This window comes from Teleopsis dalmanni, chromosome 2, assembly GCF_002237135.1.
Source record: "Teleopsis dalmanni isolate 2A chromosome 2, ASM223713v2, whole genome shotgun sequence".
NCBI classification, from domain to species: Eukaryota; Metazoa; Arthropoda; class Insecta; order Diptera; family Diopsidae; genus Teleopsis; species Teleopsis dalmanni.
In genome coordinates, this window is record NC_051847.1 from 58,886,595 (window position 1) to 58,913,477 (window position 26,883).

Below are 26,883 nucleotides of genomic sequence, written 5' to 3' on the forward strand. Positions count from 1 at the left end.
ATCAAGAAGAAAAAGATATATATAATTCATAAAAGTAAATTGTGTGTTTTCTCTTCATTTTGTGTATTAAACTAATTTTTACATAAATAATTCATTTAAACAAATAATTGCATATATCTTCTTTAAAATATAATTGAAATATTGTGCTCTTAGCTTTTGCTTCACAGAAGCACAGATTGTGTTAATTACAATTAATTGGGAAGCAATTAAGATATTCAACTAATAAAATATATCAACCCTGAGCTGCTTATTGTGCTTATATATATATATTTTATAATTAAATATTTAACATTGATGTGTTGAAATTCAATTTTTTTTAATTTTTGAACATAATCTGCTTTCATGTATTACAAGAAATTGTGAATTTTTTTTATAAATTAATGAAGTTGTGGAATTTTTTTTTATTTATTATAATATAACTAGAGATAACTAAATCAGATATGTATAAGCATAAAAATTTTTAAAAGCTTTTTCTTGTACAAAAGAGCTTTCTCTCACATATTTTAACTAGAGAGCGATATTGCGCATTTGGTTGCTCATTTTTTTCTGACCATAAAAACTGTAACCAATATAATAAAGAAACTTTATTTTGTGTTCAAAGGTAGAAACATATTGGCGCTGGTCGTCATGATGTTTACTCAAAAATTGCTAAAACTATGCTCACTATTTCTAAATTATATATACATCTTATGGATCAAAGCTTTCTGACAAGAGCCACATCAGCATTCTTAATTAGTATTTTTTGCTTAATACTGTTTAATATCGCTGCTATTGATGTTTGTGAGTGAGCTTTACCCATTAGAGATTACATGCATTTTAAAAGCGGTATATGTATTTTTAGTACTTCATGAGTAAAAGCTTCGTGACGGACATTTTTATATACCTATACTTTTAAGCGAGGCCCTATGCTCCACTTAGGAGAGAAGGACAGCAGTAAGTAAGTATACCTTTAAACAAATATAACAACTATAACAATTTATATAGAAAAGTTTTCTCTTGCGAAACCTGTTAAAAATTTGACACTTTCAGATACTCAGGTATTTTTTTTTTTGCTTAATGATTTTGTACTGTTTTGGACTTTTATATGATTTAGTTATCGTTGATATAACTATACTAATTATGCAATAACAAATATGCATATAGTCTTTATATTAAGTTTTTTTTAAATAAAAATAATTTTTAAAGATACTATAATTCAAATATATAATACAAAAGAAAAGAAAAATAATTGAAAATCCATAATATGCCAGTTAACAAATTTTTCGAAAAATAATAATTTCATATTGCAAAACTAATACTACAAAATACTAATAATAAAATTACTTAATATGTATATATATATATATACATATATATATATAAGAGGTATGGATCTATTATTAATATTAATTTAAATGAAAATTATAAGCAGGACGTCTTAATGTATTTAACATTCTGTACCAACCTCTCGAGTTGATTCGACCTCTTTACTGTGCATATTAGTGCAAACGATATGCGAAGCTTTTTTTTTGCCCCTTACTGAGCTTAATTTTGCTTTTTTATAAATGTTTATGGTTTTTTGTTTATCACTTTTTGCGTTTTGAGCTTTTATCTCCAGTGCTTTTGAAAAGCTTTCCGCAGCTTTTTTATTTAGAAATATATCATCTTGATTGGCATCAGCGGAATTGGCATTTTTTGAGTCTGTCATTTTATTGTTGGCAAATGTTGTCAATGGAGTGATCACAGAAATTGGTGGCGGTCTTGGTGGTGGTGATGAAGGTGGTGCTGCTGAGGGCGATGGTTGCTTTTGAACAGTTGGCAAAATAGTTTTTCGACGTTTATTTGTATTGATATTGGATGTATGTTTATTATCATTGCTTTGTGGCAATGGACTTTCGTTTGGCATAAAGAGTTTACGTTTCTTAATTGCAACTGGTGGTGTAGCAGTAGCATTTCTATCTTCTTGCAGCACTTGTTCTGTACTGTATACTTCTGAAGGTATATCACAGCTATCACAATTTAATGTGGTAGTTTTAACTGTAACAGTAAGTGGTTCTTTTGGTGTACATTGTGAAAGCATTTCAGAATTCAAGAATTTGCGATGCATTTCTAATTCACTATGTATTGTCGGTGGTAGTAATGATCGCCTGGCAGATTTGTTAATATTTTGTACACGTTGTGAAACGATGTCCATGAGTGTTTTATTAACACTAAGGCGATTTCCTGGTTGGCGCGACGAGCTAAAAACATTGGCATGTTCATCAATCAATAAATTTCCGTTTGTATTATTGAATTTTTCTTGCACAGGCGTTTTTAGTTCATCGCTTATGGTTGAGTCCAAATGATCATTTGAAACTTCACTTTTCGTACTTAGAAATGATGTATGCGATTCATTTCTAGTTAGTGTTCCTACATTTTCAACTGTTGACATTGGTTCTGAAAAATCACTTTGTGAACTCTGAAAGATTAGTGTCGAACTTGCAAAAGGTGTTAACATCCTTTTCACTAATGTTTTCGATGTTTGCGGTGTAGAGTCACTTTGTGAGCTTTTCGAAGATTCCCTATTTTTGTCTTGAGTAGGTGTTGAGGTCATGAGATCAATATTAGTTGTATCTACTTGCTCACTTTCAATACTTGTAAGTCTCGGTGTATATAATGTACGCCGTTTTTTTATTTTTGGACTTGCCACCGAAATATCAAGGTCTTTTGCTGTGCATGATGTACGTCTTTTTACTTTCTTTTGACTTTTTGGCGTATTCTCTTCATGCATAGCAGAAATATCCATTTCTTTCGCAATAATTTTTGTTCGGTTATTACCACGACTTGTTGAAGATATACTTTGCTCTAAAGACATAAGACTAATATTTTGTAAAGCCATAATTGCACTTCGCCTAGGTGTTCTGCTTATATTAAGATTATTATATTGGGATGAAAATTGTTTTACATTATCCACCAAATTGGAATCTTCTTGTATATAAGTACGTTTCACTGCACTAGATATGTTTGTAGTTAATACATTTTCGTTTTCTTCCGCCGTTTCAAGATGCGAAATAGTATCTTTTATCGCTTCTTCATGTGTGACTGATTTCAAGACGTCTAATTCTTTGCGTCTAAGGAATCCCTCCTCACTTGAATAGCTAATTAACTCGGAGAATCTAAAATTTATTTTTTGGAATATCGTACTTGATTTTTACAAAATATCTATTTCTTACTTACTTATCTACAAGTTTAGAGTTTGGTAAATCTTGAGACACATCAGTGGTTAAGACAACATTGTTTGGAGTTTTGTTGTCGAATTTCGATAGGAATCTTGTTAAATCAGTCTAAGCGGAAATAATTTTAATTTTAATAAAAAATTATTTTATAAATACATGTGAATTATGTTTTAAATAAATTTATAAACCTGTTTCTTTGTTGTTGTCGGTGTACTAATCGCACTTGGGGTCTTCTTAAGATTTTTTGGAGAATTTCTTCTCGGGGTAGAGTCTTTTGATGTTACAGCACGTAAACGTTTATGTATTTCCGAGTCAGGTTGCATAGATTTGATACGCTGAAATGGAAAATAGAAATTAATTTGTTAAATTTATAACAATAATTAGCTTTTATTAATAATACTAGTTATATTGAACGTTCTGGAATGTTGTTAGGCCCCATGTTTCATATACTTTAGGTTAGGTTGAAGTGGCAGCGTTATGCACCAAAGTTCACTTAACTCATTAATGCAAGCAATTTCGTTGTAAAACTGCAATACTCAAACTATTCTTAGAAGTGTACAAAGTTTACAAAAAAGTTGATAATAATGTGTTTTAGGCGTAGTAAATTTTCTAAAGTTGTATGATTTAAATCTTTTAATTCACATTTTTCTCTCGTTACACCCTTAAAACGCAATTAAGAGGGAAACTAGGTGATAACTAAATTTGGACACTAATAAGTTAAGCGCAAATAATAGCCCGTTATGTCCATATACAGAACGGGCCATTATACCAAACTTAAAAAACCATTTTAAAGGAAAAAATTGCAAACATCTAGCATACGAACGGTGTATCTTTGAATATGCGCGACTCCCTCATTGTAGTAGAAGGAAAACAATCTGACATGTCTATGAACTTGACTATATTCGTAATTTCAGCAAGAAAAGGGAACTTTAAGATTTTAAATTTTTTCTTACTTAATGGCTTTGACGCACATAATGGACTACAGTTTCCTCCATATCCGCAGAGCCACAGCCCCGGCAAAAGTCGTGAGTGGATCAAGTCTTAATATATGCTGTTCAAATACGCAGCGACCTGTCTACACCGATGTCACATTTACACTGTAGTTGAAGCAACTGACTAGTATGAATATTGTTGATATTGGACTATTTTTCATATAAAGTATATTTTCTTCAATAGACCGTTCTTTAAGCGAACAGAAAAGCTGGATTCAGTGTCATCTTTTATTATATATTTATATTAAATCTTATATAACCTATTTACGAAATCTTTTTTTTTTAAATTATAAATATTTATAGCTAAACAAAGATTGAATCATTCTAAGAACTATTCATGTAGTACAATACTATACCATAAGTACAACCATAAGTAATACAATAAGTACAATCAAATAACCAACTAAAAAATAATTAAATATTATTAATGCAGATATTCAAATGTTTTATCCGATCTATTTATTAAGCGTTTTAACACACGTATAGAAATATTGATTTTCATTGGTTAACCTATTAAACCGATTGTAAATGTTAACAATGACAGCTCCGTGGTTACTAAGCTACCAATGTATTCAAGCTGTTTAAATCACATTGATAAAAATTATATTGACTATTCTTTGTATTAATCTGCATGGTTTTGTTTAATCCTAATTTGTTATCCAGAACTTCAGTCTCTAATTAAGCTTAGCAGACTGCAGATCCGTCGCATTCCATAGGCCCATAACCGTGATTACAAGCCTATGCCTTCAGTGTATCACCGGTATACTGTTCAATGCTGAGATTTGGATTCAACAACTCAAACAAGCAAAGAAAACTTACATATGAACACAGGTGTATAAACTTTATCATTGCATATATCCCTTACCGCCACGTTGATGTAAACGGATCGGCCGCTGCTCCACGCATTAAGACAGTACCTTCCCATTGTTAATTTGAGAACCCATTTTGGTAAATTCATATTCGACCGATGATGTCAACATAATAATATATTTCTGTCAATGCAATGTTTTTGATGGAGTTAATACAGTTTCTAAGATTCACGTTTGTGTACCTTTCCGGTTTGTAGTATGTTTGGCTTTAGTTTTACCTAGGGCATCACAGTTTAAGGTTTTAAGGGCCAATTAACAGATATTGAAGTTAGATAATTTTTTAAAGTAATTCTTTCTCAATCTAATCTAATGGTCAACTATTCAAAACAATTTTTTGTTATAGATATAAAATATATTTTATTAATATAAAATATTTATTAAATAAATATTTATTTTATTTGCTCAAATTGTATTTATTTTCTAGAATTAAATATCTTCACGATTAGTCATCGCTTCTAATTTGACAGGCACGAGTTCTAAGCCTGGCACTTGCAGTTCAAACAAATTATATACGGACTATAAACTAATAAAAAAAATTCGAATATTTCCTAAGATCACTGATGATGAAAACTTAGCAATACTCGAAATAGCGTTGTATGGTTAGCCAAACTTCCATAAATTAACTAAAATTTCTGTTGTTGTCCTTTAATTACTATTTGAACCCTTTTAACTTTTAAATAGTTTCTTTTCTTCATAGGACACGTCACTTTCGGTAAAAAAAATTAATAATTAAATTCCTTTAATTTTTCTTCCCGTTTGTTGTTTAGATTAACATAGATTAGGGCCCTAAAAAAAATGTACTATTGCTTTCTCAGGTGTAGAAAGTTTTAATTAGTTTTTATTTAAATATATATGTCCTTAATTAATTTTACACCCTAGCATTATAATTTCCTAGACAAAACTATGAAAGAGATAAGTTAGTTAATCTACAAATTGTTTGTGATTAAAATGGGGGAGTATACTGCATGTAAAACGATGCTAGACATTTAATTCAAAGTGATAAGAATGACATTTGATAATATTTGTTTTTTGTGACAAGTTCATAATTACTGTTTACACTACAGTTGGTCATATAAATATTTGCGTAAATCAAAAATTTTTTTTTATAGTTTTGATCATCAATTTTTTAACTTCACCATCAATGCAACAATGTATCAGTGGCGTAACTACAGGGAAGCAACTGGAAGCAACGCTTTCGGGCCCCCGAATTTAGGGGGCCCCACTATAAATTTTTGTATTCATTGTATTTATTTTTAATAAATTCTCAAAAGTGACGAAACGTTTTTTGTTGGAATAACTTCATATTGCATTTTATAAAAGATACGTAAATTTTAAATTTAAAGTACATAATATGTATGTACTTCAAATAAAATATTAAACCTATTTATAAAATAAAAAAGTTTTTCTAAGAAAAATATGTGTCTTAATCGAGAGACTTATATGGAAGCTATATTTAGATTTAAACCCATTTGAAAATAATTTTGTACGTTGTCTTTTGCAAATATCAGTACTGTATACACCAAATTTCATTTGAATACCTTTATTAAAAACGGAGAAACCTCATATCCGATTGTTAAGTTTATATCACAGCTACAAGAAATAGACGTCCAATTTCAATCAAATCAAATGGTGAACAGGGTGCGCTCCCGAAAAGTATGTGTGTAAAGTTTCATTCGAAGAGTTCAAAAGCTGAGAGAGTAGTTTGAAATGAAAAAGTATATATATACTGTATTGATATGTTAATGGTATTTCCGATGTTTCCTTTAATGGAAATCTTGACAAACCTTATATATCCTTTTCACATTTTTTCGTGTAAAGAGTATAAAAAGAGGGGCCCCTTAGTATGTTGGTAGGGGCCCCTTAGTTAGAATTTGCTTACAGGCCTAAAAAATGTAGTTACGCCACTGCAATGTATAAATCAAAATAACAAAGTTTGATCATAAAAGACTTATTAAATTACATAGGAAATATTTCGACGATGCTTCGTCCAACCACTTTGACGTTCAGATGAGCTAGCGAAGTTTCGTGGTGATCTGAGTTTTCATTCAAATTGAATTAGTCCATCAAAATTGTTATTCCTTTTTTAATTTGGAATTTTTTAAGCATTTATTTAGTTAATCAAATCAATAGAATTAACGCTTCTAAAATGTAAGGTGCTACGAAAGCATCTTTTATGTTGATCTGTATCTAGATATCCTAATTCACTTCAGTAGTGTTTAGACGCATCATCACTGAGGTATTTTCGATGCGATTAAATACTTTTTCTTATGATTGGATTTTGTTAATCCATTTAAACTTAATATAGTTACCGATCAAATAGATGGAAAGAAATATAAGAGATTAAATATGAGAATTTTTAAAGTATTTGGATGTACTATATTCTGCAGATCTTTAACCCTTTTGGTTATGAAAAACTTTACATATATATACAATATATATTATAATTACATAATATATATGATTGTTTAATATGATACATATATACATAACATATAATGTATATCATAACATAAAATATAATGTAGATATAAAATTAGTGAAATAAATGAATAATAAAATCTTATAATGACAATAATACATAAAATACTAATCAATCAGCATTTTCTTTCATATATACAGAAAAGGTTAACTTGATAAAATTAATAGAGTGTAGGGTATCTCATAGAATCACCAATTAAATATTTTTTGTTTATATTATCAAAGCAGTCGCAATGTGTCGTTTTGTTAGGTGTTTTTCTTTCAAGCATGCGTCTTGTTTGTTTTTAATTACGTGCTGTTAGGATCGTTCCAAATATTGTTTAATTTAAAATGTTTTGCTTTTCATCACGAAATACAACAGAAATCCGTTCTTTCTTGCTTTTATACTTAAATTTAAGTTACTGCAGTGGAAGGGTTGATTTGCAGTTTGATAGTTAAGTGATTTATATATTAGATGAGTGTTCTTTATTCATTTTTTTTTAAATATTATATTTACGTGTTGCTTGATTTAAAATAATTTTTTAAATTTTAAAGGTTATATTAAGTTATATTGAGTTTAAAATTAGATAATTTTTAAATATATCTAATATAAGAAAATATTATATATATATAATATTAATATTATAATATAATATATTACAATACATATAAAATTATTTATATATTTTTACAATATAAAATTTGTATAATAAATAAAAATTATTATTACAATAATTTAATAAAAACAAATTTATTATATTTAAGAATGATATATAAAATATACATAAATAAATTTTTTAATGTATATTAATTTCTTTTATTTTTTATTCTAAATAATTTGAAATTGACTATAAATTTATTTTACGTTATTGTTTAAATGATATAATATAATAATTAAATTAAATTATATCAGACACAAATTATATGTATTATACAAATAAGTCTATGAATATATATATACAATATATATGAATATGTGTATGAATATGTTTACTATATATATATATATATACAACACATAATATACAACAAAATAAAACATAAATAAATTAATTTTAGATTATTATGTATATGAATTAAAAATCCATATATGTTGTGTTTACTTTACATTATAAAAAAATGTATATAGAATATAAAGCATATACTAATACTACAAATTTCCTGAACTCATTCTGGAGACTCTTCTAGGGCTTCCATAAGAGTATATATGTAACTTTTAATTTGTATTATATTATATAAATATTTACATACAAATTTAACACAAATTAATAATGTGTAATTTTTTATTTAAAAAAAAAATTATTTATAATTTTATGAGTTAAATAAACGACATTCGTCCAGTAATTATCCAAAAACTTTTTAAAAATTGATCATAAAAAAAATTATTATCATAAATTCATAATATAAATAATAATAATAAATAATTTAATCACAAAAACCTTATATTAAATTACTATAACCAAATTATTTTATGTTAAATATATGTTCAATTATTAAAAATAATTATAACAACTTAATAAAATAAATTATTACAACAAATAATTTTATTATAAAAGCACTTTGTAAGCATTTTTTTAAATACTATAGCTTATTTTAATACTCTTTGTAATATTAACTATTTTACTGTTATTTTTTATAACATAATTTGTGTCCTATTAAAGATTATTTGTAAACTAAAGATTATTAAAATCAATGATAAATTATTAAAACAGATTTTATAATAAATAATTTAATTATTTTAAATACTTTTTGAAATATTATTTAATTTACTGTTTTTTTATAACATACTTTACAACGTATTTTTTATAATATACTTTATCCTTTATCCTTGTCCTCATAAAGTATATTATAAAAACACAGTAAATTAAATAATATTGCAAAGAGTATTTGAAATGATTAAATTATTTATTATAATAATCTGTTTTAATTATTTTTTTTATTGATTTTAATAATCTATACCACAATTAAATTACTGTATATTATTTTTTTTTAAATTTAAATAAATAATAGAATAATAAATTTATTAAATTATTAAATAATGTAATTGTTTTAAATACTCTTATTTATTATATAATTTATTGTTTTGTTTCTTATAATATAATTAAGTTGTTATAATAATTTATTTGATACCTAACAGAATTAATAAATTTTTTTAAATTATATTTCAGTATAACACGCTTTTATAGGGTGCTTTAAGGCACAAATGCTTACTTTTCCAAGATAAAGTGTACATTTCTAAAAATGCAACCTTGCATAGGATTTTGCAAACGTCTCCACAGCACCAAAAAAGAAAAAAAAATAACACAAAAAAAAAAAAAGGAAAGCAAGCAACAAAGGCAAAAACAAATCATGAATCAACCAACAATAACGTCACAAGAACATGGCTTAAGTAAATTCTGACATTTGACAAATAGTTTGCCATATTCGTTTTGTGGCTCATTCCGTTGCCGCAAGTCCAATAAGCAGCACAGCAGTGTAGAATAGGCGGGCAACAAACTCTTGTACAACTGACAATCAATCTTCGTTGTTAAATTATTTATTTTTTTTATTAAATTCATTTAATGAATTAACGGTATTGAGTACAAATTTTTAATTGAAAGAGAAAAGAAACTTTAATAAGAGTTCGAAGCGAATGTAATTAAGAGCGCAGCAGCGGATTAACATATGAATAAGTAAAATCAGATTAACATAAATAAACAAAAATCGGGAAAAAGAGACAATCAATTTGTTTTGTTGTGTATTTAATAAACGTGGCATTTCTTTTTTGTTAAAATATTCAGAAGGTAAACAAAATTAAATAAAAGAAAAAAAATTACACGACATTTTGAATAAAATTATTTTATTTTTTTTTCTCCTCGTTTTGTATGCAGTCAAGATTTTGTGTAATTTTAATTGATACTCAACACACACCCACACACGCACACACACACACACACTAATAGAAAAACAAAAACAGAATACGCTTAGTAAACAAAACGAAAACCAAACCAAACCAAATTGCATAAAAACTAAAGCCGTAAGTGTTTACACCTGTCGATATGATACCTAATTGTGGACCCGTTACGCAAGCATTGCTGGGAACATTGCTGACTTGGGGTTTAACAGCAGCGGGCGCAGCATGCGTCATATTTGTACGTGGCAGTCAACGCAAATCGCTGGATGCAGCTTTGGGCTTTGCAGCAGGTGTCATGGTTGCGGCCTCCTTCTGGTCACTGCTCAGTCCAGCAATTGAAATGGCAGAAAATTCACATCTCTATGGCATCTATGCATTCATGCCAGTTTCAGGCGGTTTTCTGCTGGGCGCAATATTCGTTTACGGCTGCGATAAGCTGATGTCATACCTGGGACTTAATAGCACAAACATGATGATATCTATGACACAAACCAATAAAGATAAAGCTGAAATTGCTATGGATGATTTAAAGCACTCACAAAATGGCATTGAATGTACAACGAAAAAGGGTATGGACAGTTTCTCAGATTGCTTGAGCATGCAACACAGTGGTGAACCGAGACGCCGTAAGAAGTCCAGTCTTGCCGAGGTTGAACAGCAACAAACATATATAGCTGATGAGCAGAGCATTGCTGCCGCTAATGCGCTGTCACAATGGAAACGCATTATGTTGCTAGTCGTGGCCATAACAGTACACAATATACCTGAGGGTTTAGCTGTGGGTGTTAGTTTTGGTGCTATTGGTTCAACGGAAGCATCCACTTTTGAGACTGCACGTAATTTAGCCATTGGCATTGGTATACAAAACTTTCCAGAAGGTTTGGCGGTAAGTTTACCATTACATGCAGCTGGTTTTAGTGTAGCACGTGCTTTATGGTATGGACAACTCTCTGGTATGGTGGAACCAATCTTTGGTATACTAGGAGCTGTAGCTGTAGGCTTCGCAAATCTTATATTACCATATGCATTATCATTCGCTGCTGGTGCTATGATTTACATTGTAGCTGATGATATTTTGCCAGAGGCGCATGCTAGTGGAAATGGCACTATTGCCACGTGGGGCACAATTGCTGGCTTTCTGATAATGATGTGCCTGGAAGTGACATTATCGTGATTTTAGACAAATGCGACAATTCAGAGTATTGTCTGTCTATACGTCAACGAAGGATTTTTCTATTCATATTGTGAATTCCGACCACAGTCGATAACACTGAACGCATGTGTGTATAGAGAATTATGATACCATTTTCATGTAAACCTATAGTTCAACTAAATATTTTTGTACATCCTATATAAATGTATTATTTTAATGTTAGTGCTTATGTAAATATATATATATACATACATATATACGTGTTTACACATTTTAAATCTCAATGTTTGATAAAAAAAAAAACGCTGTTCTAGTATAAGTAAAAAATTATCTTAAAAGGAAAAAAAAAATGCTGTAAGCGATCAGTGCAATGAAACTTAACACAACAAAAAAAAAAATGAAGTATGTATGTAGTATAAATAAATTATTAAGCTTATTTAATTTTATATAAATGTATACTGTAAACGGAAACGCAAAGCCCAACTAAAAATACTATGTACTTTAAAAAAATAAATATTAAATTTTGTTATATTTTACAAAACAAAATAAATATTATTTATACGTATTAATATTATTAAGTATAAAGTTTTTAATTATGTAAATTATTTAATAAATTAATTTCCTTGCTGGAATACGTGTACGCGGATTATCAATCACGCCAAGATAAACGCAAATGTGAATGCAAATTCGTTGAGTTTTATTTTGTTATTGCTCATATAAATTGTTTCTGTTTTGATTTTAAGTTTAATTTTAAGATAACAATTGTACCATTCCATATAGAGATAACTTAATTAAATTGCGATAAGGGGACGTACACATGTAGTCTAGTTATTGGTACCGGTGGTATCAAATGCTTATGCAAGTTTCCAAAATAAATATAAATACACGGCTAGTCAAAGTAATTATCAATTATAATATCAGCTCCCAACCTACCCAGCCCCTACTATCACTGCATTCTGTTTAATCATTAAAAGTTTAAAGTTCTTAGAAATATTAACATTTTTTTCAATATTAAATTATTAGTTTTTGATTTATGTATATTAATTTGTATTGTGCTGATAATAGCTTCTGAAAAGTCAATCAAGATCAAAATTCATAGTGAACTGATTAGTGATGTGGTACCATGAAAATTATTTATAAACTCACGTTTGACAGTAGCAATTGTAATACCAAATATTCCTCTGTATGTTCATGCCTGATAGATAAGAAACAGAGGTGGGCTACACACTAAGTTCTAAAGACAGACATGTATAATATTATAAGCGGACACTAAAATTTATAGATAAGAAACAGAGGTGGGCTACAAACTAAGTTCTAAAGACAGGCATGTATAATATTATAAGTAGACACTACAATTTATAGATAACAAACAGAGGTGGGCTACACACTAAGTTCTAATGGCAGATATCAAAATAATTCATGCGGAATCTTAAATTTATATATAAACTTATGTTGGACAGAAGCAGTAGTCATACTAAAAACTTCTTAGATATGAAGTCGCCTTCTGTATGTTCAATGCCTGATAGAAAACAAACAGAAGTGGGCTACTCACTAAATTTAACTGGATAACATTGTATTTACAATGTTATCAGGCGGTCTCCAAAACTTATTTATGATCTAAAAATTTAGTTAAGTACATTATGACATTATTAAAATATCGTTACCGAGAGAAACTTTAAATAAAACTCTCAATATAAGTAATATGGTATAACTTCAATCCAATACTATATACAATACTAGCAGCAGTGATACCAAATATTTCTCTGTATAGTTATGACTGATAGATAATAAACAGAAGTGAAACGCTCATCAAGTTTTCATAGCAAATGCTTACAATGCTAGAAGTGGCGAATAAATCTATGAATTCTGTAATGTTGAAATTAAAGGCAGTTTTTATAATAAAAGAAACCCTTTTCAATTCAATATATAAGCACCATTGTAGGTTATAGTAGCAGTCGACCTTGCATACCGGAGCCACTCGTCAATTTCGACGATTTAATACCGCTCACTGACTACTCTTAACAGGGACTAAATATATGAATATCTGCCGATTCCATAACAGCAGCACTGTTTTCGGAGTACGCCTAATGTGGATGTTTCGGCATAATGATACTGATGCACATTGCAGTATCGATGAATTAATCAGACAGGGTATTTGGTTGCAGGGGTTCATCGACAAATAATCTTTTATTCTTTAGTCTTTCAGAAAGACTGTCAAAAAAGTGTTTTCACTAAAAGTCTGTTTCTGTTATTAAAGCTGGGTAGTCACAAAAAGAGTGTGTATTTATTTTTTCTTCGTCAAAGTTTTTGTAATTTCCACAAAAACTGTTGAATGAAAGGTATCTCTGTATAGGATTCTATATATTAGTAAGCTGAATGAACTACAATAAACCTAATATTGTGAACTCGGTCCCTGCTAATAACTTCCCTAAGCCTGGGCTTCTAGGTGAACCTCGATGTTTTATATTTTGTGAGTGGCTTCCACATATTTAAATTAGCTAGAGAAAAATAGAGATAGACGAACGTACGCCCATTGAACGGCTACACTGTCGTCATATTCATTTTTTTTAAATGTTCTTATAATCGAGAACCCCAATGGGATTGCTGTCCGCTAATCGACTTATTCTTTCGATTTCTGTTCTATATTCTCTTTCTGGTTTTGATTTAAATTTTAAACTTTGAAATGCTTTAATTGCCGTTTGGGTGCCAATGTAAATGACAATCTTATATTTTAGCTTGATGTAGCTTGCAATTAACTTACCTAATACCTAATAGGTAAGACTTCAGTCTGAAAAACTTTATCTTTAACATATTAGGCAACTGAAGAAATTAATATTTGCGAATGGTGAAAATATTTCTACACGTACCTTGAATTCCATTTTTAAGTGGTTTGTCAAATAAAATATTATATTTCATTTTAAAGGTTGTTCTTTCTCACTCATTTCTTGACGGAAATATTACCGTAAAGTAATCTTCGAAACAAAAATAAGGGTTAGGATAGTCTGCTGTAATTCTCTACAGTTAATTTTAAACTGTGTCTAGAAATCGACAATGTCCCTATGTGACCGAAACTACATAGAACAAAATCAAAGAAGGACGAGAAAGAAGCCGGGCGTAATACCTTGTCCGGAGCTGATCAATTCTAGTCAGAAGCTGAGTTTCTACAATCACTTTGAAGGCAATTATGACTTTAATGTGTTGGTTATTTAAAGGTCTTTGTAAACTTTTACTATAAAAACAGTTTTCTAGTCATTATATGTACATTTTTTATACATACAAATAACAACTGTATTCGAAGTAATTTGTTATGGATCTTGTAAACGTAGTTACAAAATCATTTATTATAGAAAATCGTCTTCTATAATATATTTATTATTTTATTTTGCAGTTTTATATATTGGATATATTTGCAGTTGATACGTACTGAACCGAATAGTTCGGTTCACGTGGAAACAGAGACCTGAATGGAGGTTTAGTGGTGAGGTCACATCAACGCAATAATTAAAATATCTCCTAAATTGTAAACATTAATAGCTTTTCACTCTTTTGTGATAATCGCGACTTACGTCAAAATAATCATTCTCCGTCAAAACAAGCGATCAAATAGATTACTGCGGTTTATAAAAAAAGTCACCCTTTTAAACCTTTTGTGATAATCGCGGCTTACATCACATTAATAACTCTCCGCCAAGGCAAGCGATCAAATAGATTACTACGCTTTTCAAAGAAAAATCACCCAAGAAGTGACTAATAAACAAGTACTGTTCCATTACGCCAATACGTGAGAATAAATAAGCGTAATACGCTACATATTAGCAATCAATAATTCTAATACTTTATTGCTACTACTACTCGTAGTCCACATTTGAATCAATTTTAAATTTCACTTCGATTTCAAATTCGAATGGTTGAAAAGAAAGACATTTACTACCAGAGGGCAGATAAATGAAGAAAGAGTGGCTTTGTACGGACTGATGGAAGAAGTCATATTGTTCGGAGGGTTTGAACAAGTTGGAGAATCATCGGATTCAAGCTAACCATCTATTTTTTTAATTCTTCGAGTTAATATATTTGGATATGGAAAAAGTATGTTCGCAAAATTAAATTTGGTTACTTCAAAAACTGACTTTGAGATATATAGAGAAACGTATATGTCTACATTAGTTTTTGTTGTTCTGGCCAAAAATCTATGTTACCGATCTATGGTTTCCTACTCTTATATTAATGTGTTATAAATATATGGCAAGAATAAAGGTAAAGGTATGATATATGTATAGGATATATCCTAACACATTCGATATATGTATCCTGCATATATTTATAAATTACAAAACTCGTTTTAGTTAGCTTGAAACTGTAAACGTTTGGTCGCTAACGAATAGAGGTTTTGAAAAATCTGAAGACTCAGTTTAAAATGTAAATAATGCTATATATAACCATTTTATAATAGCAAGGTAAATTGCAGACCTAACAAATTTCGATGAAAAAATTAGTTTTGATAATTTTTAAAGTTCATTACTAACCTTTCTTTTTTCATATAATTCTGGATTGTCAAAACGATCTAAATCTGATATTGGAAATTCTGTAGGGTCGCAAATTTTCCGGAATTTTTTACAGGCTTCCACCCATAAAACAGAGACAATGGGTATATTAAAACGTTTTGCTGCCTTGTAAGCAGCAAGTGTGCCATCTTTAAAAATAACGTGAGTTGTATTACTGTAAATAGAAAAAAAAAATAAATAAATTAAGGTCATGAGTAAAAAATGTTGTAATACAGAATATTTAATAATTTAAATTTAACGTTAAAAATTTAACCCCCACCAATTAAATTAATAGTAAAAGTAAATGTAGGGAAAACGACATAGATTGAGCTTTAAGATTTACTGGTTAAAATTCAATTAATTCCTTATGTAAAACTCAATTGCTTCAAAGCAACACTTTGTGTACTTCAAAATGTCTCTTGTCACTTTCAGTGCTAGAATTGTGGTGTAAAACAGCACTATGTTTACTCCCAATTGTTTCTTTGCGCTTACAATGGTAAAATTATGGTGCAAAACAGCACTTTGTGTGCTTCAGAATGTTGCGTTGCGCCTGCAGTGGGAGAAATTTTGTACAAAAGGAAGTCAAATTGCGGCTTTCGTTCCATTTGTGATTTCGCACCATTGCAGGTTCTACATTGCTGACTTCAACTATCTCAACGATCCCAACGTTTCCAACGATGTCCAACGATTTCGACGTGCCTTTTGTGATTTCGCACCATTGCAGGGTGTTCATTGCTGGTTACAACGATTTCAACTCTTTAACGATTTTACCGATACTAACGCTTACAACGCTTCTCAACGGTCACAACGATATCAACGACTCTAACACTTGCAACGCTTCCCAACGGTCACAACGATATCAACGCTTCAACGATTTCAACGACTCTAACGGTTTCAACGACTCTAACGGTTTCAACGCTGACAACGATTATAACGCTTGCAATGCTTCCCAACGGTGACAACGATTTCAACGATTCCAACGCTTCAACGATTCCAACGCTTCAACGCTGACGACGATTTCAACGTTTTCAACGCTTACGCTCTTAATTCTATGTCTACCTATAACTTTAAGGCTTGTCAAAACTAATAATAAATGTTATCATAAAACAGAAAACACAGTGTCTCATTCTTCATTATATTAAATTCTTATAACGTGCCCTGGTAAACTCGCTGAATTATACCCCAGCTATTGATAGGGCTGGAAAAGGACTGGAAAAGGTTGACAGATTTAGATCTTTGTAACAATTTTATTTTTTTGACGTACTACGGAGCACGCGTAACTTGTCGGAAAATTTTATTTTGTATTCTCTGGATATTTTCTATATTTGAGTTATGCGCTGAACATCACAGTTCTATATCATAGGTCCAAATTGGTTTTATTATTGATTTGTGAATTAACAATTTATTATCGAAACAAAGTTTAGAGTTGCGATTTAATATTCTTTATAGGAAAATTAAAATAAATGACAAATACAATAAATAGGATTAGGATGTAGTTAGATGATACTATAGCGAGAAGAAAGGTAGTTTAGGAGAGTAAATGAATGAAGGGATGAGTGAGTTTCAATCGGAAGTAACATAGATTGAGGCAGATAAACCTGACAATTTCAGTGGTTTGAATCCATTAAAAAGGATTAAAAGGGCTCAAATTCGTGTGTGCATTAGAGTATGCATACAACCGAAATCGTGATGAGTAAAGCTGTAGTTAGTGTAAACGCTGAGAACTAACGTATTTTTGTAGTAGGTGATATTTGTCGCTTTTGTGAGTGCAAAGAAGGATACATTATTTTTAGTCTCTCAAATGTTGTATTTCATATGGTGATGTTAAACTTGTCTAATATATACAATCGTTTTGTATCAGAACTTTATCTGTTTGCTTTTCCATTCTCTGATATATCTCTATAAACTTGGGTTTTTCCTTGATCGTTACATACGCATATAGAGAAACAATAACTTGTTTGCATCGATTCTTTATGGATTATTTAAACAAATAATTGGTTTAATACGAAACTAATATCACAGTCAGAAAGGAATTTTCGTAATGAACGCAAATTGTTATTGCATATTTTATTTTTTTTCCGGTCTTGTACACCTATCCTCTCCAATTTGTTGTTAATATCATCAAAAGTTTTGTGTTTAACATAAGTGGCACACCTCGTCAAACGCTTTCGTATCATGAAGATAAAGTTATAAACAGAATCAGCTTTAAACAACTTTCCGTAGTTTGTGAGCTAACATTTAATAGATTCATAGTACCTCTGTTTGTTCTAAGTCCACTGATATTTGCAGAGTACCTTTTGAACAATGATGTGTGTTGTTGTTGTAATCCGCTGGGACTTGATTGTTAAGTTCTTTTGGAAGGTGTCGAAAGGCACTTGGAGTGGGCCGATACGTAAACCCAGCCATTCTTGGAACCTAATGATGTGAATCGTATGGTTGCCTTGTTCCCGCAGTTTATGATATAATACATAATTTATTAATGTTATTTTTGATTCCTCCTCAATTTACACTAATAATTTACAATTATTAATTATCAGCGCACTTTAACAATATTCCACAGTTTGGTTCATAAAAAAAACTGTATTGTAGTATCTTCGTCTTACGTTGTTGTTCTAGCCCGCTGGGATATGCTTGTGTGACCCCTTTGGGGATGTTGAACGGCACTTGCTCGTCTTCGATAAGTGTTTCCGGGACGTGAACCCTGCCGTTCTAGAGACCTCCCTCTTTCGTCATTCGTAATTTTCCAGTTCCTCTTTCGTAACTACTTTAATTAAATCCATTTAACTTTATTTTAGTATATTTAACTTGTTACAAAAATCCATAACATTACTTTAGATTGTTTTTTTGAAAAATTGCCTTATAATATATTTCGCCATTGTAATCACTTAATGAGCTATTTCACAATCGCAATTAGTAAATATATTGAAAAAATTAACTAATAACTCTATTAATATACAAGTCAAAAAATTATATATGCAAACAAATAACTTACATTGTAACTTTTCCCATTACTTTAGCACCAAGTGATAATATGACTTTTTTAATTCCATCCGTTCGATTATCTTCGCCACTGCGTACGTCGACATATGCGACAACACCTTTCATGATATCAGTCATGGCAGTTGGTGGTTCATCGGGTATATATAGACTCTGCTCTCTTAGTGATACATCAAAGTGTGAATATGGCGACATTATTGGATTTCTGTAAGATTCCAATTCAAATATTACACATATAAAAGATAAATAATTTTGTCTTACTTCAAAGCATTCAAAGCACGCATTCTGACAGTTGCTGATGGACTATTTACATCGCGTTGTATGCGAGTCATAATTGACTTATTTTTTGGTGTTAAAGATATTGGTGCATTTATTGGTTTACTATTTAAATCTATGTTTGATATGACGCTCCTGCAGTCGTCGACTATTATACTTGAAACTGGAGTTGGAAAACCTGATGCTCCATTTGTTGTGAATGTATGGATCGATTTCGTTTTCGTTCCATGTTCACTATGTTCGTCTGTTGAATTGATAATTACGTTTTACAACATTATTTAATGCAAAATTAGAGAAACAATAATATGAAACAATAATGGACTAAAGGTAAACGCAAATTTTCTATGTAAAAATTTTTTTCTATTGTCACTTTCCAAAGCTTTGTAAAGCTTAAAATGACAGCGCAAACATTCAGTGCTACCAAACTATATGTTTTTTTCTTACCGCTGCTCATTGAACACACTGCCAAGCATACACGAAAATTTAATTAAGTTGCTTTTGAGCGCCCCACAAAGGAAGTTTTTTTTTTGTTTTTTAATTTTGTTTTTGTTTAACTAAAATATATTTATACAGTCATATTTGGAAGTCCTAACTAAATTTCATTTTTTTGTTCTTTTTTCTACTTAATCTAACAAATATATAAAAGCATACTTACTAGTTATTTTATTTTCAATATTATTGGATGGACTTGGTTGACTATTTTCGTTATCAACAAACTGTGATTGTTTTAATGTTTGAAATTGATTAGAATCTGAGCTGTTGGAACTGCAACTAAGGCCACTGTCACTTAGTACTTCAAATAATGGCTGATCAGACGGCATTAATAGCATGCTAATTCTGCGATCAATTTTTATAACGTTTTTATCAGTATTATTTGAGGTAAATTGTAATTCTTTTAAGGGTTTTGTTTTATCAGTTTTTTTTATTGTTTTTATTGTTCTGTTATTTAAACTAAAACGTGTCTTAGATTGCAGCACAGCCGAATTGTAAGTCTTTGTTTTCCATGTTGATTCGCGCACAACGAATTTATCCATATTTTTAAGAAAAAAATTCTATTGCAATATACCAGGATATCTTATAAAACAATTATTAACTGTATAATATAATATAATAAAGAAACAACATTGATCACTAAAATTGCACACTCCGCCAACGTTAAAAATAATTTGAATATATGTATGCTTTGAATGTATGCGTAATCGCGTTGTTGAGCGGTGGTGTGTTTGAAAATTGTGGCAGAAACAGCTGCCATAGTAGAAGGGCTGTTTTCATACGTCATAAGTGATCGTAAATATTTTATTATTTTATTATTTCATTAATTTAAATATTTCTTTATTAAAATTTCCATAAACTTGCAGTTTTATTTTCATCAAATTGATTTCTGTTTACATAAAATTTTTTTCTCATTTTTAATAATTTTTTGAATATATAAATATTGAAGATCATATAATTCATAATCACGTAATTTCGAAATGTGATTTTCAGATAAAGTTTAAGGGTTTTTGTTATACTTTCCTTCAGTTTTGTTTTGATATAATTATAATTTCATTAATAATAATAAATACTCTTAAAATTTTTGTAATTGTCTGAAATAAGGCATAAGTGAAATATATTTCGAAATAACGGCAATACTTTTTTATTGTTTATTTGTATGTTTGTTCATAGTTTATTTATAATTCAATTAATAATTTTTATAATAATTTATATATTTAAACAAGCGTTTCAAGCGTAACTTTGATCCTTATATAATATTAAATAAGCAACAATATGATTTAGATCTTCTTTCCTGAAATGATCCGTGCCACAAATTAGAAAAGTTGGCAATGCATCATTTTTTCCCTGTGTTTATTTGTTATTTGTAACTCCTTGCTACTTTTGATTATTCACTTTATTCTTAAGCCTATTATTAACAGACTTTTCGCATAAAAAAAATTACATAAAAAATGTTCCAGTGTCGAAATTTTATGGAATATATTCTAATATTAAGTTTTATGTCAATTTTTCCTGCGGAATGAATGTTAGTGAACCACATTAGCCGTATTTCAGCAAACAATAATCTTGATTTTCTTCACTGAAATGATACGGATCACACGTGAAAGTAATTGGCAACGCAACATACATGTCAGCTGTGTTTGTTTACAAAATTTTGTTGAGATTTGTAAGAATAATTTTGGCGCTAAAAGAATTATTGAAAAAATATTAACTATAAAAAATAAAAAATCGCAAATATTTAAAAAAAGATAAAATCTGCTGAAATGAAATTTTGTTTATTATTTACTTTAAAACTTTACTAACTCTTTCCGTCCTATTTTAAACACTAGTTCAAGTGTATTAAGTTCTTGGGAGGAAGTGTGTCAGCATGGAAATATTGAACATTTTATAATTCAAATTTGCATAATAATTATTAATATCAACAATAAAAATACAGCTCTACTTTTTTCCGCCAAAATCTATTTTTTCACTTCCCTTGTTTATATATGTATTTTTTATTGTACAGTATCATATGTTAAAATCGCATTGCCAATGACATTTTGTATAAAATATTTTCCACTTTAATTTTGTACATATATTGAATCAGAATCAGTTCAATTGCTGGTTCACCCCATTGTTAAGGCTTTGCATATAAATTCGGTGGATCATTGTTTGCTATGCGGATCATTAAAGCCCTATGCTCCAGTGGGACATATGGGAACTGATGATGATTGTTTGCTGAAACACAGTTATTATGTGACAAATTTTCATTGCCGGTCAAATTTTGAATTATTTACGTTATACTTTTGTTCTACATTGTATCAGGACCTGAACCGGAGCAATTGATAGTTCATCGTATTGATATTGTGTTCTGTGTTAGTTCATTAGACCATTCTTTGTTAAAACACGCTTGAAAATGCGAGTGTTAACAAGAAGATCAAAGAGTCGATTGGTAGACGATGAAATTGAGACTAAAAGAACAATAGGAATATAATAAATAATTATGTTTAATGCGACAATTGATCACATACTAATTAGCACTGTACATCTATGAAGAGAGGGAATGCTTAATAGTTATTATAAATTCGTTAGGTTGTATTAGCATATTGAAAAGGGTTATCTATTTCATGGTTGAAAGAGTTCAAAGTACGTATATATATGGTATATTATCATAAATATTATTATTACAATGCTACCTAGAAATAGAGATAAGTGTACTTGGTTTAATCCAAGTACCACATTAATCCACACTTAGTGTGTTGGATATATATATTTACTCTTATCTATGATAATATATCTGAAACAAAATTTTTAACTCTAGATATATATATATGCTAATGACCTCATATTAAATTAATTTTTCTTCTACAAAACTTACGAGATCATCTAAGTCTCTTTGATTGTTCTTTATATTTTGATACTATAGAGTAAATGTAGATAATAGAAAATAAATTAAACACTTCAAATACATTTACAATTATCAAAACTGATAAGTATATATTTGTATGAATTTTGTATAAAAAAATGGAATTTGTCTTGTTAATTGTGATAGTGTAAACGCACTATTTAGTTAATTAAAAAAAATAATTGTTACTATTTTAATGTTTTTCTTTATTAAGATTACAAGTAAATTATTTTATACAATGATTTTAATATAAAATAATTAAATATGTATAAATTATGGAATGATTCTTAACTTATGTACATACGCAAATATTATTTACATTAAAATATATTATTTAACTATTTTGTTTATATCTCAAATAACATATTTTCAGCTTAAACTGAAGTATTCGTTTAAAGAATTTCTAAAATTGAAAGCTGACAAAATTAATTCATTTTGGGCACATTTAGGACATTTTTCAGTCTTTAATAATTTAAAAACAAAAAGTAAAAAAAAACCTAATATATACATTAAGACTGAAAAGTTTTCGGAAATTCTCATTTAAAATTCGCGCGCTGTATATTTTTCGATATTTTAAGTTTATGTAGTTTGGCAGCACTGTCCTTAATTACTATGCCAAAAATGAGCTCGATCTGTCAGACAGTTCGTTTACGGCAGCTGTTGAAACCAGTTCACCTCAGTAGTGCGTTGCGAAATGTCTTCGACGGTCGTACGACCGTCCTGGAAGGCTTTGTACCACTCATAAACTTGAGTTTTCGATAAAACTGATTCCCCATAAGCCTTTTGTAGCATTCGCAACGATTCTGCACACGAAATTTCGTTCGAAACACAAAATTTGATGCAAACTCTTTGTTCAATATTTTTTTCCATTGTTTTTTTCGCAACGCCCTACTGAGGTGAACTGGTTTCAACAGCTGCCGTAAACGAACTGTCTGACAGATCGCGCTCATTTTTGGCATAGTAATTAAGGACAGTGCTGCCAAACTAAAATATCGAAAAATATACAGCGCGCGAATTTTAAATGAGAATTTCCGAAAACTTTTCGGTCTTAATGTATGAAAGTTTTAGCCAACTTTCTGAAGTTATGAAGAAATTTCTCAGTTCAGGTCAGAAAACTTTAAGCCACAAACGAAATGAGAGAAAGCCAACTTTTCATATCTACCATATACCGATGCTGCTTCACTTGTGGTCAAGGCAGGAAGCAAAATATTGAGATTTTTTTACCTTCATATGTCAATTAATTATGTGGATAAACTTAAACGCAAACAGCCACGGAGGAAATGAAACTTTTTGATAAAATTAAAAAGATATTTCATTTATAATAAACTTTTTTATTTATAACATTCTTTGATGTCTTTTGAGAGCAATTATTATATTTTTTAATTTATATCTAATCTTATATTGATTGAAGTGTTTCTTCGTTTTTATGTGAGCAGAAGCATTTTTTATTTTACTTTATTTTATTTCATATTATAAAAATGTTACTATTTTAGTTATTTCATGCAATATAATGTAACATAATTAATAACCAAATTATAAATAATATTAACTTAAGAATATTATCTTAGAACAATGAACGCAAAAGCCAGAGCTTAAACAGATTGAGTTCTCCTAGTTTAAGAATAAGACTCACATCGTAACATATACCTGGATATTGACTTTCTCTCCTTCAATATATTTTTCCTCTCGAGTTTTATATATAAGCTAGCATTTAATCTACTCTAAAAAATATGGGATCAATTCAATATGATTAAGCCTATATAGGCTATAAAAATATAAGGTAAAACCTTTAGACAGTTTAGACCACTTAGCAGTAATCATTGATGTACCCGGTAGCCCAATTGTACTTTTACGAACGCTAAATTAAAAGAAAAAAATTGGAATTCTCAATATGGTCACCTTGAGCGCGATGCATGGCTCTCGGTCAACACGCTCATCACAGGGTTCAGAAATGTGAACTGCAAAACTGTTGTTTTCATCTATTAACGAAGAATGGCTTCCTTGAGCAGTGAGCAGATAAACAACAAGCGTTTTTTTAATACTGAACTTGGCCTATACCGAAGGGTCGAGAGAATGTGTATCGAGTGAACTTAGAAACTACTGAACGGTTGAAAGCGAATATTTTACTTTTCAGAGAAAATGTTATTCGCCAATATGAACATGATTATGAATTTGATTTTATTGTATGTTGAAATTTTTTCCTGTCATATTTCCGACTTGCAATTTTAACTGTTGTTAAATAATTGTTACTTTTCTTCTTAAAGGATTAGTGTCCCTGATTCAGCATAATAGTCAAAAAAGAGCAGCAAAACATGAATGTATCATATTATATCCGCAGCATAGCTGGTTGCGCATCAATTTAAATTTAACAGTTCAAAATACCTATATTCAGTTTTTGCAGTTCCTTGAATTTATCTATCGAACGCTACTTTCAGGAATCCAATATTTTTTTCATACAGTTACTATTTTCACAACCAATTTTCTTCTCTTTATATTACCACATATCTCATCGCATCAGCATATGAAATTTTTCACTTGAATAAATTGGCAAGAAGGTTCGAGTACCTGCTTAAACGCTATCTCGTGCAATTTTTTCACCGTAAATAATCCTATTTTATAGCATAACATGTGATATATATATATATACATGCAATATATATTAATGTTTTTGTATTTCTTACAATATTTTTATATTAAGCAAACGTATATGTGAATTATGAACGCACACAAAACATACAAGTATTTTCGTTTTCATCTCCCAGTAGAGCCATTTTTACAATATTTTCAAATTGAGCCAATTTCAGTTCAAATTACCAGAAAAAGGCATCGAATAATAAATCAATTGAGTTTCAAAAATAACCCAATAATATGACAATTTAAACGGTTCAATTGTTTTCATTTCTATCGTACTGCTTAAACATTTTATCTTGGACGTTCGGATTACGCTGGACTTTAAATGGACTTATCCTCAATTTTTTTACGGCTGAACTTAACCTTTTCATAGAGCTTAAAATTTTTTTTAAACAGTATGAAGGGGGAGCAGTGAAACTACTTTAAAGCGAATAAAATAACAATTGTCTCTAATTCCATTTTTTTGTTAAAGCTGAGGAACTAGAAATATTTCATAGTACAACAATTTAAATACATAGCTCCATGCTTACTTTTAAAATAAAAATGTTCCTAAAAGTTTAAATATTTTTCTAAAAAATTAAAATAACTTATATCAAGCAGTTTATCGACAGAACAAAAATCTTATTATTTACCGATTGAAAAGAAATAAAATAGATAAAATTATATACACTCCTAAGAATTGGTATATTTAAATAAATTGATACCAGCGAAAAATACATATTTAAGGATGTATGTATATATTAACATAATGCAGTAAAAAGAGTATGGATGTCGCTCAGTACGGCTAACAACATATATTGCTGTATACAGATACTTCACGTAGTCAAGGTAGTGTCACTTGAGATGATCGAAGCGTGCATTGCACAGCTCCTTAATTTCTAGAACAAGAAGTCCGGAGTGTTCAATGATGAATAAATGAGCGTGTTAAAACTATACACAGTCTTGCGAAAATATAGTAAACATAACTCATAATATATATATGTTTATGCCGAAATGGCTATACTCAATAGCCCTGATCAGCTTATAGCTTCATTGAGATAAGATCCTGCGAACTCTTTAACTTTGTCATGGACGTAATCGTGCTCAGATGGTCATCATTATAGAACAATATTGCAAAAACGTGTTTAGCTACTTGCTTATGCTAATGACATCGACATTATTGGCTACAGGAAACATGATGTTACGATGGGGCAGTTTAAATGTTAACATTATATTAATATAATTTTAAAGAACACACAATAATCTTCAATGATTGTATTAAAATTGCATTTAGTAAGTCGCGAAACAACAAGTTCGCATCGCCTGCATCTTTTGTAGTTTTCACTTTGTTAACTTTGTGCATTGTATGTTGTGAATTTTCTTTAAATTTTAATTAAAATATAAAAATGAATGCTTTATGGCATAAAGCACTTAAGAAAAGTGGTTTTGCCTCTTCTGCTACTGACAGTTCTGGGGTTTTTAAATTTTTTATTTTGGCGTTTCATCTTGTGTGAACGCGTTTTCC

At 29.6% G+C, this 26,883-nt stretch overlaps 2 protein-coding genes across 2 annotated transcripts in view; one reads left to right on the forward strand and one right to left on the reverse strand.

Annotated features, from left to right (window-relative positions):
• Positions 1-20,550, reverse strand: part of LOC119685575 — a gene marked incomplete at its 3' end in the record, with an annotated part of 25,801 nt that extends 5,251 nt beyond the window's left edge. The window contains 7 exon segments of the mRNA XM_038099896.1: positions 1,445-3,134; positions 3,196-3,302; positions 3,383-3,529; positions 16,082-16,274; positions 19,092-19,301; positions 19,358-19,616; positions 20,028-20,550. Coding sequence (XP_037955824.1) covers positions 1,445-3,134; positions 3,196-3,302; positions 3,383-3,529; positions 16,082-16,274; positions 19,092-19,301; positions 19,358-19,616; positions 20,028-20,406 — 2,985 coding nt within the window. The 5' untranslated portion in view covers positions 20,407-20,550.
• LOC119685576 (zinc transporter ZIP11-like) lies at positions 10,337-11,788 on the forward strand. The gene has a single exon (XM_038099897.1). It carries the CDS (start codon positions 10,551-10,553, stop codon positions 11,577-11,579), a length of 1,029 nt encoding a protein of 342 aa, XP_037955825.1. The 5' UTR covers positions 10,337-10,550; the 3' UTR covers positions 11,580-11,788.
• Positions 20,551-26,883: the final 6,333 nt, after the last annotated feature.